General features: G+C 45.9%; 1 protein-coding gene across 6 annotated transcripts in view; it reads left to right on the plus strand.

Annotated features, from left to right (window-relative positions):
- Positions 1-19762, plus strand: part of fhit (fragile histidine triad diadenosine triphosphatase) — a 179708-nt gene that overhangs the window by 118431 nt on the left and 41515 nt on the right. For all 6 annotated transcript variants that reach the window (XM_076989199.1, XM_076989200.1, XM_076989203.1 and 3 more), the window contains exon 3: positions 18594-18739. In XM_076989199.1, the coding sequence (XP_076845314.1) occupies positions 18594-18739 (146 nt within the window). The remainder of the gene's footprint in view (positions 1-18593; positions 18740-19762) is intronic.

Raw genomic sequence — 19762 nt, forward strand, 5'->3', positions numbered from 1 at the left:
AGCCTATAGCTGAAATATTTCCATAGGGTTTTTTTTTTCTTTCTTTTTGAATATAATCATTATCAATCACTGTACAATCAGCCTGCAAACTACAGGAAGAAAAAAGACTGTTTGTTTTTATGTAAGTAAATTAAGTTGAAGGACCTTATTTACTGAATGTGAAAGATAAACCAAGCTCTTCTTAAAATAAAGGTCAGAGCGAGAAACACTTTTAATGATATTTTCTGTTTATTCCAGTTATTAAAAAATAGCTGTAATGTTGGCCTTTACTTCAGATAATGTATTGCTCAGCGATGGCTGAGGGGCTCTCTCTCTCTTTATCTCTCTCTCTCTTTCTCTCTCTTTATCTCTCTCTCCTCCTGTCACAGTCTTCCTCCTTTTCTTTTTCTCCCAAATGCACCACACACACCCACTCACATGCACAAGCACATGCATGTCTGTTCTCATGGGTAGGCAACCCCCTCTGTGCTCCGAAGTTGTGTGTGTGTGTGTGTGTGTGTGTGTGTGTGTGTGTCTATGCACACGGGTGTGTGATGGTGTAGGTGTATGTGCTATGCACGCGCATGTTCGAGGGTGTAGGGGTGTGCGTGTGTGTGTGTGTGGGTGTGTGTGTCTGTGTGTGCATGTCTGAGCCAGAGCTCCAGAGCTCGGAGATGCAGGGAGCTAGCTGAAGGCCCAGGCCCAAGCGAGGAACAGATGGCACCCAGCTGAGTCTCAGCAAGCACCCCCTCAGGGTCTGAGCACCAGACACAGACCCCCCAGTGTCACACTGGGACTGAGGAAAGGCCTAGTACTTCACACACACACACACACACACACACACACACACACACACACACACACACACACACACACACACACACACACACACACACACACACACACACAGACCCCTACACCCTCAAACATGCGCATAGCACATACACCTACACCATCACACACCCGTGTGCATAGACACACACACACACACACACACACACACACTCACACACACTAAGACAGCATCTATCTTGCGTAATTTCTCCCTAGTCTGACAGCACTGATATGTCCCATCTTGGACAGCAGCTCAAAGCTAGAACCAACAGTGTCCGCCAGCATTAAGGGCGGCCTCCTCTTACAGAGACAATACCGCCTCACACACGCGAGTATACATGCAGCACACACGGGCACACACTCTTCACAGCCCAATTGCTGAACACACACCGATGTCTCAGGGGACCCTCCTTAAAGACGCGTGCGTGTTGGTGGGGCAGTTTAGCGAGCTCTTTGATACTCGGTGGGTGAAGAGTGTGTGTGTGAGCGGATGAGCGTCTGGGTTCAGCCCTGTCCCGCTGATGCTTTAGCTCTGCTTAATTAGCCCTGGCATCCTGTGCCACGGCGGCTCCAGCGCTCCCTAATTAGCCCGCCTGCACCGCCCCTCTCTGTTCTCCTACCTCAGGAACGGACAGGAATCCGCCGCGCTCCTCGAAGCGAAACATTTCTGGGATGGCGCACTCTAACACAAGCGGAGGAAACGACTCGGAAACCAATCAATAGAATTAAATAAGCCATTCCTTCCCGCCGTAAGCGCGGGGACACCGGCGCACGCCGGCGTGTCTGTAGTTGTTACGGCCCCGTCAGCTGTGAGCGAGCAGGAGAAGGAGCTCCAGATGCCGGACGACTTGGTAACACGGAGAGGGATTGACTAGCCCTGCAGCTAAACACACTTTCATTCTGCTCCACTAATGAACTCAGTAATTAAATCAAATTAAGGGCCCATTAGTCGAGTGATTTTTCAGGCTGATAATGTGCATCCTTTCACAAAACTTGAGATCCTGCCATTAGATGAGCTTTGGCGGAGACAAATTAGAGTAATTATTTGCGCAATCAGGTCCCTGTTCTAGCAATAAGCAATCTTTGATGACAGTGTCAGTACCTTTTGTTGTGTGGCTATGATCTGATGATGCAAGCTAGTTTTAAGGCTACCAGTCAGAGCAAAAGGGAAAACAGCAGCTCGTTCCCCAGATTCTCCTGCTAACGTCCCCTGCACTGTAGGTTTGCCAGATAACCACCTTGCTAAGACCCTTTGTTAACAATTGTTTTGTAACGTAGCAGCATCTTTTTTTTTTTAAGATATGTATCCAAGCTTTTGGAGCGTGGCTTCTTTCTGCCTGGACAGAAATTTCACCTAACGTAGTAGTTCATCTCACGGGGCTGTTCATCTCACGGGGCTGTTCATCTCACGGGGCTGTTCATCTCACGGGGCTGTTCATCTCACGGGGCTGTTCATCTCGCGGGGCTGTTCATCTCGCGGGGCTGTTCATCTCACGGGGCTGTTCATCTCACGGGGCTTGCTGGGAAACGCTGCTTTTCCTTTCACAAGCATGACGCACAGCACCAGTCCAAAGCCATCTGCTCTCTCTTTATTTCCTCTGGTTTCTACACAACTGTGAAATACCACATAATGCTATTCTGCAGTTAAACAAATCAAAGCTTCTTCTGTTTTAAAACATTCAGAGCAGACGTCGGTTGTCTTTACGGCAGCCTTGTGTGCTCTTGGTGTTTTGTCCGCCAGCTTCATGAGGGTGATGCACTCGACGGTTCATCGGCAGCCCTGCAGTGGCCCCCGGGGGGTCTATCATGAGCTGGGGGGCCGTGGTTCTAAACGCGGACTGCTTCGCTGGGTCGGGGGTCAAAAGTATTCACACATAGTGTCTTAAACTAGTGTTGCTTTTATTTTAATCGATATCTTTGTTAGTTATTAGAGGATGAAAGAGATTTGCATACAGTTTACAACTTAACAATAGCACACAACAGAACGTAACAAAGGTAAAAAGTAAAAAAAAAAAAAAAAAAAAGTGCGTACGTAGCCTTTATAACTTTACATTGATCCGTTACATTGCAGTCGTGTCCAAGTCCTTTGTTGTCCTCTTTAAGGAACTTTGTTAAACAGGTTAGCTATATTTACACCTTATCAAAGTACACTATCCTCAATCAGTAAGCTCACCCTTTTCGAGGAAGTTCAGGATAACCTCCCATATATCTGAATTCTTTCATTCTACCCTTAATAGAATGTTATTTTTTCCAATGCAAGACTTGAGGTCATTATCCACTGTTGTATAGACCTGGGGCTTTTTCCTTGTTCCAGTATCGAGCTATTACACGTTTAGCTTCAAGAAGACAAAGACCGGGTTTCCATCCAAACCTTTCGAAAAAATAATGCGCAATTTCCAAGTTTCGGCAGAAAAAAATGCGAATTAAGCCTTGTTTCCATTCATTACAGTTATGCGAATAAACTTTAGATCATGTGAGAGGACGCCAAACAATAGTGGTTTTTACATCCATCTGGCAGTTACGCATTTTTGCAGGTTTGAGGTTTAGAAACATTTTTTTCTTTTTCTTTTCTATACATGGATAAGTTAAATTCAAATTTTGCTCTCTCCAGAACTGTTTTTGTATGCATTTGCCATCTTTACATTGCGATCATGTACAGAACCATATGATTTGAGGCATGATACGTCATCGTTTATGCGAAAAACCCTTTTCCATCCAGTTTTTCCGAATTTTGGCGATGCGATAGTCTAACTTTTCCACCTCCTCCTAGCATAAAAATCTTTTTGCGATATTTGGGGCTTTTTTCAAATTTTGGACTTTTTCCATACAGCTTTTTTTTTTTTTTTTTTTAAACTCGGTGGATGGAAAACCCTCTAAAGGTTAATCAAGGATGATCCTATTTTATGAATTTTAAGTTCATCTGGGAACAACTGAAAAATGCACAATTTAGGACTAAGAGGAACATCGTTGTTAACAAATCAATGATACTATAGATTACCCTTTTCCAGAAATCCTGTATTACAGAGTATTCCTATACGCAGTGAAATTCTATTTGCATTTAATACAAGCATCTGGAATATATTTGAGTTAATTTGGTATAGTCTGGATGGTGTAAAATACCATTCAAACAGGCCAGTTTCCATACTTCCTCAGATATTTCCTCCTTCAGGACGTTCCTCCAGGCTTGAAGTTTACAATTAGAGGATTCTTTTGATTTTCCCATCATAAAACTGTAGAGAGCAGAAATCTGGCCCCTTCCTTCTAGATGGTCTATTTATTTTTTCTAATGAAGATAACAGTGGAATATCAAGAGATTAGTGTCTTGAGTGAATGAAGCTCCTTACTTGAAGGTATTTATAGAAATGTTTTGAAGTAAATTATAGGTGTTCCTGAGCTCCTCAAATGTCGACAGTTTCCCTTCCTTGTAAAGATCTGACACATTACTTTATCCCTTGCCTTGACAACATCCTAAAACCTAGATCAGAATTCCCAGGGCCAAAGTTATTATAACCAAAAATGTTGCTTTTATTTCTAAGAGATGTGAAGATGAGCAGGGCTGGTTTAAAAAGGAACCTGTCAGCTGCAGCCCACCTGTTGTCCACAGACGGTAGCAACAACACCGCCTGCTGCTCCACCCTCGGCTCCACCCACTGCTCCATCCGTTGCTCCAACCTTGGCTTGGATGCTTGTCTTGTAGGTTATCCGACGCCTGTATCGTACCGGTGTAGACGGGCTCTTACTTCACCCGCACATCCGCTCACTTTACCTAGAACTGACTAGAGCGCCATGTGTTTGGTTTGAATTCTGCCTTCATTTGTTTCGCCTCCTGTGATGCCATCTTCAGTTCTCAGTTTTATGTGTTTTAATGGAAAAATAGAATCAGAACCACAGGTTCTTCTTGCCCCCCACACAAGGTGAATGAAAGAGGGGGGGAGTGGTGATTAGTTTCTGGGTGTATGCAATGTCCAATCTAAGCATATTTGCACATATTATGCTAACAAGCAATGGATGACTTTAATCAAATCATGTGACGAAAGGGGACGGCTCTTAAGACAGTGGCAGCTCCAGAATCGCTGATGTCAGATGCGTTCGACAATGACATTAATTATGGATGTGACGTTCTATTTATCTTGATTGAAAGAGTCCTTCCAAAACTGCGAAGGCCAATCTGCAAGATTACAGGCTGTGCTGTCCGTCAAATACGCCTGGAGTTGCCAGTATAGTCCAACTCCTTCAGTATCATCTCCACCGTGCGTACAGTCAGGCAGAAACTTTCCACTCCAAGTGCTATTTGACTTTTAAATTTAATCTAGCCCCATGCCCCAATTTAGCAGTGCACATAATTATACGGCAAATTAAAAAATGTACCCGCGTGTGGGTTGTCCCTCATAAATAAAGGCATTGGGGAGAAAGTGATTAACTGGTTATCAGGGCCGGCTGTGTGCCACGCTGCCTTTCCCCAGGTGAGCCGTGCGACAGATAAGTGTCAGGAGCTGATTTCATTTCTGTCTGGCTGCAGCTCTCATGAGGCCCACTGAACACACGCACGTGCACACAGACCCACCCACCAACACGCACACACTTACTCAAGCATGTCACAACTGGAGGGACCACAAACACACCCCAAAACACCACACACACACCCACCCACTAACACGCACACACTTACTCAAGCATGTCACAACTGTAGGGACCAGAACACACCCCAAAAACACACCTACATCTACAGGACATAGAAGGAGGACACTGAGGGTACGCCCACTTAACATACACACACACACACACACACACACACACACACACACACACACACACACACACACACACACACCTACACCTACAGGAGATAGGAGGAGGACACTGAGGTTATGTCCACTTAACACACATATACACACACTTCTGGGCAAGAATCGTATGTTTTACATTTATCTTCTTACTCTAGTATAGTCAGGTACATCTGTTGGTAAGGTTGGCGTGGTAAGGTTTGTGCCAAAGATTGCATAAGGTTACCAAACATGTGGCAGTTGGAGCCCTAATAGAAGATGAGCAGAATGAGAGGAAGAATCAGAAGAAGGTACGTCTGACTGAATGTGCTCCTTTCAAACTTTTTTCTCCCTCAGATGGCTCCCTGATAAAGGCCTGTGACCTCTAGAAAAGAACTAGTTGGTATTTGATTCCTATTTTTTGCTTTGTTAATAAGAATTTATGTGCTATTTGAAGACTGAGCAAACACTATCTATTCTGTTTAAGGACAGTTTCGTTCTTCTTCTTGGAACATTTCATCTCCATATTGTGGAACATAATGGAAGTCATAAGGCCTTAAGCTCAAGGCATTTCGTGTACACTGTTGAATCAAACATGAGCCAAAGGAGAATTTGCCCACATTAAATCAAATAGACTGAAGAGGATCCAGTAAGTGAGGAATAGTGAGGCAGCTCAAGGTTAACTCCCCTCAGTGAGAACAGTAGCACATTCCGGAACGTTAAAAATCCATTAACGTTCCAGAATGTGAGTGTCCCAGAAACTCCTGTGGGGCTGGTGACCTCACGCACACTCATGTCACGTCAGCCTTGTGCTAAATGACCTTTTCAACCTTTGACCTCCATGATGCTGTTGCTTGGTGGCACACACACTGAGGGATGGAGGCGATGCGCTCAGCTGGGCCAGGCTCGACCGTCCACACACTCCGTCCACACACTCCACCACCTGAACGACAGTACTACAGGTGTGCAGCTATGCCCAAGCTGGGGAACGTTAGAGCACGAGAGTGGCACACTTACTGCCTTTAAGAGAAGAGTTAAGAAGTGTTAACTCTCTAGTGCCCTTAACGATCTTTTACTTTTGTTCATTTTATTCATTTCTTTTTTTTCAGTATTTGGTAGCATTGCATTTTTAATAAATCATTTTCTTTCATTTATTTTCACTTTGTAGTTATCTGTTTCTGTGAAAGCACACTTTAAACTGTTTAAAGTGCTGTATTATTAAAGTGCTGTATAAACATAGTGTTTTATGATTTCCATTACATGTAAATGTAAAACTGTTTAAAGGGGAATTTTTTTATATGATTTCTCCCCCCCATTTATAATTTTGTGCATGGTATATGCACATCGCTGTGACATGCAAGACAAATCACAAAAAAAATGCGATTCAGTGAAAAGTCCCTGTGAGTCTTCAGAAACTGGCAGGAAACACTAATGCCATCCTGGGAGCACAGAGCTGACCGCCACTGTACGCTGTAAGTGCTCGTAGGAGGCGTGGCCTCATGGAGCCACTGATGCCGTTGTTGTTGCAATCATCTCTGGAGTTGCGTAAGCTGTGTCCCACCTGGACTGAAGGTCTTAAGAGGCATCAGTGTCGTTTAGCAGCAGGAGGAATCAAGAACTCTTGACTATCATGTGTCTCTGCGTCCCTTCCCAAATGAAACGGCTTGTAAATCACTCCGCCACAGAAGTCACTCCAAACAGGCGCGGTCTTGAAAAAGCAGTTTTTCTTGTGGTGTGCAGCTGGAGTGTTGGGGGTCAGTGGGCCTCCTGACGGCCCTCCGCTGGTTACTATGAGCGACGTCCTGGTTTCGCTCACCCGACCCCCCAACGTCAGCCCTCCGCATTCACCAGTCCTGCGTGACTAACGGCAGATGATGCTCCATAAATCTCGTTTGGGGAGGGTGTTTGTCCAGGCACACACGTGTCTGCCCCTAAAAACTCCTTATCTAGTTGAAATAGGACACACCTCCATGCCACTTTAGGCCTGTGTGTGTGTGTGTGTGTGTGTGTGGTGGGGGTAGGGGGGGGGGTTGCAGTCTGAGTGCTTGTACCATTATGGTTTTTGTGGTTGTGTGTACTGGTGTTGTGTTTTAGACCAGGGAATACAGTAGCTCACAGAACAACATGGCACTGCCCCTGGAGACCTTTACCTTATTCCATCACAGGCTGCACGCTTTGATCACTGCAGGATTCCCATGCTTCATGTAGCCTTTCCTTCATACCACAAGACTCTTCGTGTTCTGGGAATGGCAGACAGGAGTCCATTACAGGGGAGTCTTGTCTAAAGTGTGTATTTCTATAAAATGGATCTCTGTATTACAAGGAGGCAAGTGTCACTTGTCTTTAATTAGTGTGGAATATTCTGGCTTCGCCACCTCTCTGATTGCGATTTCTCTCTGCTAAACTCCTCCCACTGCTGCTTCCACTGATGTCGTCATCTCTCCCCCCCCCCCCCCCCAATTCATTATTCTGTTTTCCTTGTGATATTTTCCAGTCAGAAGTATAATGACATGTTCGGAGTGCGTCTCATTTTCAAACCTTTGCAGACATCTAGGTCTCGAAGGAAGCGGGGACGATGATTGCAGGGTGACGGCACTATGTTGGCCGCCACAAAGCCTCTAACTCGATACTTAGCGCTCGTGAACACTTTTGTCGTTCCCAGTTCCCTCAGCAAAAAAGTGCTGCGACATTTGCTTTCCAGGGAGGAGCTGTAAAGGGCATCGTTCCACTCTTCTGCCACCGAACAGTGTTTGTTGAAAGTGTTTCAAACGTGAAAAATGGCATTGCAGAAGGAGAAGCAACAGTCCCATGACACGCGTTGACTGAAAACAGATCTGTCATGTCTTACACCTTTATGACTTACAGAACACGAGATAATGTAGAGATTGTTTGACTGGCTTACAGTTATGTGTTTAACTAGCACACACTGCCGATATAGAAATGCATATCAATATTGCTCCTGCTGCCATTAATTAAGGCCAAATGAAGATTATGCGTCTGTCTTTGTCATTGTTGTATCACTTTGTTTCTCAGTTACAGAAGAATCAGTGCTCTTTAATTCCTCCTGTCTCATCTCCATAGCAGATGGCTACACAAAGAGCACTTTGTCATTCTTCTCCACTGTCATCAAAGCCCAGATCCCTGCGCCGTCCCCGCGGTGTGCTGCCTTCAAACCTCCAGCACCAATGCGGGGAGGCTTTCCGTCCCTGTTCCTTTTCACCCTCCAGAGGTGTTTGTGAAAGTCAATGCCCTGCACACATGGTGCTGTTTCTCTCGCCTAACAAAGGCTTTCCAGAACAAACAGCGTGGAGCAGCGGTGTCAGGCCCGCGGGCTCGCCTCCGGGGCCCAGCGGAACGCGGCCCGCAGCCCCGTCTCGCTTTGTCCGCTTTGCACTGTAATTGTGGAGCTGCTTTCTTCTCTCGACATATGTCTCGCCGCCGAAGGGTTAGAACGGCAGTCGTGTGAAGGAAAACACCGCCGCCATCAGAGACCGGCGTCTGCTAAAGTGCCTTGATTCAGATATGCTATGGCGGGGCCCACTGCTTCAGAAGCCCCGTGCCTGGGACGTTCTAGAGCATTCTGACAGACAGCACCTGACTTCTCCCCGTCTTGGAGCAGACAGCATCTTGCATTCAGCCTGTCTGAAATGTGACAGAAGCAGTTTAATGCTCTGACATCCCTTGGCCACAACGTCATGTGACCTCTACTGCTTTAACTTTGATCCAGGCACCTTTTGGCTTCCAAAGCTCCACCCAGTCCATGAGAGAGGGAGGGGCATGGCAACCAGGCTGGGCCTGAGAACAGAGCTCATCCCCCCAGGAAGCTCATCCTGGAAGTGTTTACTCCTGGTTATTGATCTGCCCCCACCCCACCCCTTCTGGTTTAATCATATCAGATCTGGAGGATGGTTCTGAATTGATGGTATTGATTGGCTGAGACAAAACTGCCAATTCCTGTCCTGCTCAGGTCATGGTCGTATGCACTGATCTGGAATTTCAAATGACCAATTGCGATCAATGTTCTTTTGTTTTATTTTGCTTTTTCTTTTTGCTGTTGTTTGAGAACATCACCAGGGAATTGGGGGAACTTTGATGCTAAACCCATATAATTTGTCACCAGTTGGCCGTGATGGAGTGTTCTAATCCCACAGTCATTATTCTGATTTGGTCTTGTACTCTCAATCAATGTGTGCGTCGTGATTTACCCTTTACTTTCTTTTTTTTGCCCATTCCCTGGCACGTGGCAATCACTGATATGCATTTGTGTGACACAGATTTGTTTCTAACATTTAATCAATGCTACAATAGCTTTGGAATTGGACCCTGATACTGAAACAATGGGACAAAATGTAGCCTCAGTAAGTCAAGTGATTACTTCTCACACTTATTTGTTGAGAATGGCGGCGTGATATCAAGAGGAAACATTCGTAAGTCCTAGGTACAGCCAAAAGGTCAACTTTTAGACCTGGCGTCCGTTATAGACGCCTTATAACTGCTTTATGCGTTCATTAAAGCATTCACATTCATGCTTCGCATCCTGAAAGCCTGCAGTGATCCCAAGGAGATTGGGCTTGGGTAAAGAACAGGTGTACACATTATCCTCCCAGTTCCCAGGGCTTTCTGTGAGCGTCTGCGCACGCTTCAGTTGAAGGATGTAGCGTAAGTCTCCCCAATTCCTCTAGATCTCCAGGGCTTTTTTTTTCCTTGAGTTGCAGATCTCTAGCTGAGGCTTACAAGCCCCTAATCCTACCTGACAGTTTAGTGATAATTGCACAGGCGAGGGGAACTCCGGACGCCTGCTATCGAATGAGCGCCGGACTCCGTATCGACGGAGGTGCGGCGAAATCGCTCTCTCGCTCTTTTTTTTTTGAATGTCGAAAGCTTCCAGATGTAGCGTGAGAAATTTCCCTCCCAGATAGGACGACCCCCCACCCCCACCCCCTCCCGTGTCTACTTTGTCGCACAAGTTTCCTGGCATACAAAGTTGCCAGCGCTGCTACGGGGAAGAGGCTGCTCAAATTGATTGCTTGCTAATTAGACACTGTTGGACCTTGAGAAAGTTCTTTCTCGGAAACAACCCAATTTGGGGAGCAGTGTTTGTTCAAAGCAGACATCCCTTCGGTGACCTGTTTCCAGAAGACAGCATCGATGCTAAATCTGTTTGGGAATGCAGGCTTTATTTAGCTCCTCCAAGACCTGCTTGATGCAAGGCCTTATGGGTAGACACTCTCCTTGAACGCAGTCTGTAAATCTGCCCCGTATTTAAAGGGTTCCTGTCAGGTTTATGGAGCAAATATGAACTCATACAGACATGATTTCAAACCCTGTTTCTTTCACTAATATGTTTATTCATCATTTGGTTGCAATATGTCTCCAACTGAGTGATGTGCTTTGATATATATCAGAGCACACTTGATGTGTCTGTTTTATATTTCACGCACGCCTTGGCCTTTGTTGAAGACACGGTCACCGCGGGAACAGCGTGGTACCTGTGACTGAATCTCACATGAATCTTGCTTTCTCCCCTCTGCCTTATTATTAACATTTCCCCCTCCTTTTTTTACACCACTTGATATTAATGCAGTTAGAAGGCACCTATGTTGGTGAATCATTCAGTGCAAAGGGTTTGTGCTTCTATGTTTGTGTGTGTGTGTAGGTGTGTGTGTCCTTAATATAGGGGGTGGGCTCAAAGACGATGATGAAGGTAAGAAGAGGCCTTCCAAATGCCATGTCTGTGCTCTAAAGAACAGGCATGTGTGTAGCTCGTAATCCATCAAACGCAGAGCTGACTTGTGCTCTTATAGGGGGGCGTGTGCGTACCTCGTCCTTTAACTCCTCCCCCTCTTCACCATTCGCCAACTCCTCTGATGTGGGCGGCGCCTTGGAACAGGCGCCCGCTTTGTGCTGGCGGCGTGGCAAGCAGCCGGGCAGTGCAGGGATTTGTTGTTCTGAGCAGAGCGTGCCACGGTGTCACGGGGCTCCACTCTGTCTCCCCCAGGCACGCCAACCTCCGTGCCATCTCCGAGTTAACTCCTGCGATGACGCCGCCATTGCGCTTTGTTGCATGGGCAGACCAGAGCATGCCGTTAGCATGCCGTTCTCTGTGTACGCCCCACCCGTGCGGAGTGGCACTGACTCATGCTTGCAGGTCAACTCCCAGACTCTCCCTCACTTCTGAGATGGCTAATGCTACATTAGCAGCTTGGGTTATGGTCTCTGAAAATAGTTGTTGCCGTTGGAAGGTCTTTCTCTGCTTGTCGTGTCTAGGACCATCTTCACATAACACACTCCACCTCCTGATGTTTGCTAATCATGTGTGAAGGATGACACTGTAGGACAAGTTAAAACTGTACGTCATTCCCATATGTGTGTGTGTGTGTGTGTGTGTGTGTGTGTGTGTGTGTGTGTGTGTGTGTGTGTGTGTGTGTGTGTGTGTGTTGCTATTAGCCTGAGGGTGCGGCAGAGTGTGTAGAGTGCTGATGAGTTGAGTTATGGGTCAGAGAATCTCACAAAATCAATCTTCAATTGCTGGACAGCGGGCCCTCAGTAACACCCAGCGATGTGATTGGCCCAGTACTGGCTCTGAAAACGGAGCATGTGTATTAGGGTATTTGGGATTTCCCTTGAGGATATTTCTTTTCCTCCACTTTGATGACAGACTGACCTGTGAGTTGGTTTCTCTGAAGGATAACTGCTGAGTAGGGGGAGGGGTTCCTCAGGACTTCTTTGTGCTAAAGAAATGCTCCTAACAAACTTTTTGTCCGATGCTCGTAACAAACGATGACGATCCAAGCACTCCTGGTCCTCTCCTTCTGTCGTTTGAGGGGAATCTTAGTTTTATGAACATAAACATATGTATGCAGCTGTATTTTGGCTAATTAGCTTGCTAACACATAACATATGAACCAGCAGATGTTACAGCCCAGGGTGATCTTCTCTGTGTCATTCCTCTGTTATTTTTGCTGGTGATAATTACCTAGCCATCTCCTGTTCTCTGATTGGTCACTCGTGGTAGTCCCGCAATGTCAGCTGTGGTAGAGTCCTGTAGTCCCGCTGTGTCAGCTGTTGTTGTTGTTTACTCATGATTCTGCCAGACGTTAACATGTTATACACAGCACTGGTGACTTCCTGGCTTTTTATGGCTTGTTTCATACTTGTTTGAATTTTTTGTACATTTTAATTAGAGACATTTCTTGTTGTTTTAATCCTCTCAGAGACAATGAATGGGATGGAGATTCTCTTTATAAGCTATCAGGGGAAGCTTACTTTGTTAAATCCACTATCATATCACAACTACAGTTGCTTGGAAACAACTTTTAAGGAAAAATTTATTTTTGATTGATTTATTTTTTTTCTAAATATGATCTTCTTACTCCAACACGCCCCACCAACCACAAACTCACTCCAACACCCTTCCTTAACCCACACTCACTAAACACCCCCCCTTAACCCACACTCACTACAACACCACCCTTAACCTACACTCACTACAACACCCCCCCTTAACCCACACTCACTACAACACCCCCCTTAACCTACACTCACTACAACACCCCCTTAAACCCACACTCACTACAACACCACCCTTAACCCACACACACTCAAACACCACCCTTAACCCACACACACTACAACACCCCCCTTAACCCACACACACTACAACACCCCCTTAACCCACACTCGCTCCAACACCCCCCTTAACCCACACTCACTCCAACACCACCCTTAACCCACACTCACTCCAACACCACCCTTAACCCACACTCACTCCAACCAGCGCCTTAACCCACACTCATTACAACACCCCCCTTAACCCACACTCACTCCAACACTCCCCTTAACCCACACTCACTACAACATGCACCTCTCACTTCTGTTACTCACCTTATGCTATTTTTGTAATTGTGCTCATGTGTCCGCAAACACAAAATATATATATTACTTTTTTCATTAAAATCATTTGTAGTTCATTACAATTTCAGTGATTCCTTTTTCATGGCTGTGCTGGTTTCATAGTAATTAAAGCTTCAGAATGCTCCCCCATACTTAATACAAACACTGTAGTTCACTACTGCTATTTTAACTGTTCATCTCTCTCTCCCTCATACACACACTCTCTCTCTCTCTCTCTCTCTCTCTCTCTCTCTCTCACACACACACACACACATACACACACACACACACACACACACACACACACACACACACACACACACACACACACACACACACACACGTGCAGGTTTGAGAAGATGTCTGCCAAAAGCGAAAGCCTTCCTCAGCAGTATGGTGTCAGTCTGCCTTCATGGCTGAAGGGGATCCTCGGGCCCTCTCTGGCTCTGCTGTAATCAGCCAGACAGGTGGACCGGTACCTGGGTGAGGCCAGCCCTTTATTCGGATCACTTCTGACAGCTCTGGGCTTGAAAACTCTGTGAGTGTGTGTGTGTGTGTGTGTGTGTGTAGAATGGGTGTGGGTGGGGGTGCAGGTGTGTGCACGTGTCGGCGTGTGGAGGAAGCCGGGAATGGCAGTACAATTTATTTCTCTCCAGTTGCATTTATGCTGGGCTCACAAACAGCTCACATCTCTCAGTGAGACGTGAGACATGTCTGCTTTGAGTACCCAAAACATCTTTATTAAGTGTCAACACTCAAGCTCTTATTTTGAAGGGGCAGGAAATTCTGCCTCTCATCTCAATATTTCTATCACAAAAAAAAGCAAAAATGAACCACAGGCAGTGGGGTGGGCTCCAAGATGAGGCAGTTAAACAAACCTTTACTCAGCGTGTGTGGGGTCAGGGTTCAGTTTCAGGGTGACTTTGATTGGCTAGGAGCTGTGTAATTCTCTGGATCCCTGGTGCAGATGACGGCTCATTGGAGCGGCGAGACCCGTGGCGGTGTGCTTTGAGCGGGAGGTCATTACCCAGTGACCCCTGCGCGCATGCACAAGTTCACACACAGCCTGGGTTCTCGAGCTCATGTGGTCAGAGGTGTCCTGCTGCCCCTCAGCTAAGTGCTAATCGCCACTTTAAATGTGAGCCAGCTGGCAGTTTTAATATCCACCCATCGGGTGGCTCACGGATGCTCACGGATGGCTCATGGATGCTCACGGATGGCTCATGGATGCTCCCATCAGGCCCGAGCAGGGGATTTGTGATCCAATTTTTGTTTCCTTTGTACTTGTTTGTTTATTCATTTGTTTCTTTTTTAACTTTTTTTTTTTTTGCGCCATTGGTGCTACTAATCCAGCCTCTCAATTTTCCCACCGCATAATTTATTGTGGGGGGGGAAGGGGGTGAAGACAATGTCAGCATTATGGTGGAAAATGATCAGATTTGAGGGCAGATGCACCCGCGTCGCCCAAAGAGCATGATTGCATTTGCAATGTAAAGGCAATCTCTAGGCTGGGTCCTCATTACCTGGAACAAACCTGTGGACATGGAGACACAGAATTAGATGTAGGCGGTCAAATGACTGTTATGACAGATAATAATAAGATCAGGCTAGTGTTTATCTGATGCTGGCAGTGGTCTCTGTCTGCAGGTGCAAAAGGAGGTGTCATGTCCGCTACACTGATAGAAAAGTCTCGAATCTTGTCAGTCTCAGACAAACTGAACTGCTTTACATGGAACAATACACTGGTTATGGCAGAATTGTGTCAAATGTGAACCGTGAGACATTTTTCATTATAAAAATTTTGGTCATTATTTTGCCAGTGGAAACACAGGTACACAGTAGAAGTCAGTTTATCTGCAAATACAGCTATTTAGATTAGTTATTATTGCACAGTTCCAGGGAATTACAAATGCTATTAGTCTCAATTTCAGCTGTCTCAAGTTTCACAACAGCACTTGGAAACATCTCAATCTAATTCTGAAATCAAATGGAGTGAAATATGATTGGTTTCATTCGACACTACGACAGAGCGATGAAAAGAAATTAGAAAAATTGAAGTAATGTCCATCTGTTGGTGTAGTTTCTGTGCAACTCTATGACGGTTTGAATCCAGAACGAGTCGTGCACCACATGCACGTGCTCAAACATGGGGTGAGTCACGACCCCCCCCACCCCACACACACACACACACCCCGGGCTTTTACTCTCACTCTGGGATGTCCTTCTTTCACCCCTGACTACATGGGCGCTACATGGACTTGCGACCTCTCCATGCAGGTATGCATGTAAACCACGCCTCCTGCTGGGGCTGCACGTGATGCATTTGTTGACCAGATCAAAGCAGAATCACAGAATCACATGACTCAGCTCTGTTCAAAGAACCTGTGCATATGACTCCCTGTGCATATGACATTTACATTTATGGCATTTGGCAGACCCCCTTATCCAGAGCGACTTACATTTTTATCTCATTTTTTATACAAGTGAGCAATTGAGGGTTAAGGGCCTTGCTCAGGGGCACCTCAGTCATGGCCTGGGTATCGAACCTGCGACCCTCCGGTCACAAGACCAGTTCCCTAACCGCTAGGCCATGACTGCCCTTATGACTCACTGTGCATATGACTCCCTGTGCATATGACTCCCTGTGCATTTGACTCTCTTCACTCTTTCCTTGCTTAACCAGTTTTCACCCTCCTGATATTTGGATTTCCTTCATCTCTTACCAACAATCCTAAGTATTATCATCCCCACCTGGCATCACTGTGGTGAAAGTCCTCGTGCCCGAGAGGACTTGGATTGGGCAGTTGAGCACTACGTCCAGGTCACTGCCGTCGTGTCTACATTACAGAGCAGGAAAACTCTGCTGGTTGGCGGTCCACACCATTTTCTCCAGCCAACCTCCTCTTACCGCTTCCCAGGTTTTGGAGAGGAATTATTTGGGCCCAGTAGCAAAGACCACCCACAGGTCATTGGTAATACTTCGGCGTGCTGTACTAAAAGAGATAGAGGTGTCTAACATTGCGGTGAGGTACAGAAGTGTCCTCTGGTCTCATCTCTGCTTCCTGAAGCTGAGGGTTATGAGGAAGACACATCAGCACATATGAAATCTGATTTCCTTCCTCTAGACCAAACTCGAGAGTACAGGCCTCCAAACTCCACCCCAAACCACACCCCCAACCCCACCCCGGGCGTCTGGGTGTAGTCGTCTCTCTGCAGGAGCAGGCGGGTCGCCTGTCCACTTTGTTGAACTCCAAATCGGCTGATCCGACCACAGATCCCCCTTAGTTCTCAGACCTCGTCCCAAACGTAGGGGGCCATAATGGAGTCTGTGTGGTACATTAGATGAATGCAAAATTTGCAGTGCAATCATCAGGATTCAAAAGTAATGTGACTTCTACCGACTAAATGTAAAGAAACTAATGAGTATTTAATGCAATTTAAATGAAGAAAGTGACGCATTCAGAGATGAGCAGGAGACGTGTAGTCCAGCCAGTGATCTTTGGATTGATCTGCCCACAATACCCAGTATGGCTGGAATTACAGAAGCAGCCCCTTCACTGACTGGAAGTGACTATACTCCAAAGTGTGTGTGGGGGTGGGTTACACACTACATCCAAGTTGCACGTGTGTAGCAAAATCCAGAGGTTAAAGGTCTTTGGCAAAATGGACATCGCTCATGTTCTTATTGAGTCAGATTCAGTGAAGTAAATATGCATATACAGCACACAGTTCCTGCAGTATTTATGCGAGAGGACACTTTCCAGGTGAATCTTATTATAGCGGCTCAGGGGAAGTTCAGAAGTACTGTGTCATCAGAACTAAATAAACTGTATAGATGACCTGTATGTCTATGGTAGCAGCAATGTGTTTCACTCTGCGTTGGTGTCACTTTCTAAAGTTCTCATAGATCTGTTTTTATGTTTCATGTGTGTTCGTGTGTGTGTTTGTGAGTGAAGTACCCAGAATGTCATTGATCCAGTGACCCGTGAGGCAGTTGTGCCATGTTTCTCATCTCGTGGACGTCTCTTGTAGTCCTTAAGTGTTGCTGGCTATTGCTTTGCCTCCTCAGAAGAGCCGGAGGACTTCATTACTCCTGCAAGCACGTCGCGCACTGGGAAACTTCCAGAAGAGTGTGTGCTGTCACCCTTCTGGGTGCAAGGACTGAATAACCTGATTTGGATTTCTTTTGAAAACTCCCCCTCCCACAAGTTAAAATCAAAACTTTTTAAAGATAAAAAAAAAATTTTAAGATAAAAAAAAAAAGTACATTAGATAAAAAAATCTAATGTATGTGCTTGGTGTGTGAGTGTGAGTGTGTGTGCGTGCGTGCATGTTTGAGTGTGTGTGAGTATGAGTGTGTATGCATGTGCACGCGTGTGTGGGTATGTGTGTGTTGTGTGTGTGTGTGTGTGTGGGTATATGTGTGTGTGTGTGGGTATGTATGTGTGTGTTGTGTGTATCTTTGTATGTGTGCGTGTGTGTATGTGTGGGTTGTGTGTATGAGAGTGTGTGTATGTGTGTGCGTGTGTTTGTGTGTGTGTATGAGTGTGTGTGTGTGTGTGTGTATGAGTGTGTATGTGTGTGCGTGTGTATGTGTGGGTTGTGTGTGTGAGAGTGTGTGTGGGCTGTGTGTGTGTGTATGAGAGCGTGTGTGTGTGTGTGTTTGTATGTATGTGTGTGTGTGTGTGTGTGTGTGTGTGTGTGTGTGTGTATGTGTGTGCATGTGTATGTGTGGGTATGTGTGGGTTGTGTGTGTGTGTGTGTGTGTGTGTGTGTGTGTGTGTGTGTGTGTGTGTGTGTGTGTGTGTGTGTGTGTGTGTGTGTGTGAGAGAGAAGATCACATGCCTCCAGCTTCCCCTTCACGTTAGTCTGTCTCGTGCTGGTGAGGAGTAGCCACTCTTCTTCACTCAAGAGTCAAAATCTTCAGTTGTCCACATGTCTCTCATAAGAGTGATTCTTCCACCGTCCTGGTGGACAAACCCATCCTCCTCTCACCAGGTTCTTGTTTGGTTACTAAGTGCATCTATGTCGTAGGCCTCAGTTCCCGAGTGTGTGAGATCAGAGCAGCATATGTGATGTGAGACTGTTGCTGCAACATTTTTCCCTGACTCATCACTGCAACAGATGTCTTGGTGTGTCCGCTAAGACCCGTTGAGAGGTTTCGTGACCTGCGTGCCGACGAGGTCGCCGACTTGTTCATCACCACTCAGCGGGTGGCCAGCGTCGTTGAGAAGCACTTTGGGGCGTCCTCTCTGACTGTCGCCATACAGGTGAGAAATCCACCTGGATCGCTTCTCTCGGTGTCCTCACGGAGCATGTGGAGTGACCTCTTTTGATCACAAAAGCAGAAACCAGCCCTGGGTAAAGGTCTACATAATGGGTTTAAACTGTGCCACTGTTACCATGGAAACACTATATGCCTCTACAGCTTTAGCAACAGATGCTAATATGACCGAATGTTAAGAGCAGGAGTAGAATCCATTTTGGACCCCCCTTGTGGTTTTTAACAGCTAAACTTGTCCTTTGTGCTTCTTCTTTTATTTGCTTCTATTTCTCGTCAGTTGGATGTGTAAATCTTTTCACATGCATAAGAACTAACAGAAGAACACCACCTGCTGGAGTAATATATGAATGAGAGAGAGAGAGGGGGGAGGGATAGAGAGAGAGAAAGAGAGAGTGAAAGTTTTCATCCCTTTATTTTGAATAACCCTTGATATGTATGCTAATTCCATGTGGCTCTTTCCTCCCGCACTACACAGCCCGACAAAAGAAAATAATTTCACTTATCTGCTGAAAGGGAATAATCAATATTCCTCCCCTCAGAAGCGGCGAGACCAGATGGGAGATTAGATGTGTCTGTTTTCAGGAGATTGTCACAGGTAGCTCTGTGCTTCCAATTCCCAATAAGGAAGGGAGCCAACCTCTAGGTAGTCCATTTTCTTGTTTAAATAAAAAAATAAAAATAAAATAAAATAAACAGTGGGAAATTAAAAGATACTGTGATTCTCAGGGCACCTGCAATGTGTTTCGTATTCTGCCATTACACAGGAGTGGGCAATATGGTTCAAAATGTGCGGCACAAATGTTTGATAACAATTATTTGATAACAATGCCATGCAGAGAATGTGCCTGGAAACCCTGGAGTTTAAAAGAGCAGGATGGAGGTCTATTGAAATTCCGTGTGCAGGCAGATATGAATATGCTCTCACCAGCACTAGCTTCGCGAGCCACCTTAGGGAGCGTGGCGTCTTGATCAACGTCAGAACTGCACCTCTCAATCCCGGACGATTTCA

The sequence above is a fragment of the Brachyhypopomus gauderio genome, unplaced genomic scaffold (genome assembly GCF_052324685.1).
Source record: "Brachyhypopomus gauderio isolate BG-103 unplaced genomic scaffold, BGAUD_0.2 sc66, whole genome shotgun sequence".
Classification (NCBI taxonomy): domain Eukaryota; kingdom Metazoa; phylum Chordata; class Actinopteri; order Gymnotiformes; family Hypopomidae; genus Brachyhypopomus; species Brachyhypopomus gauderio.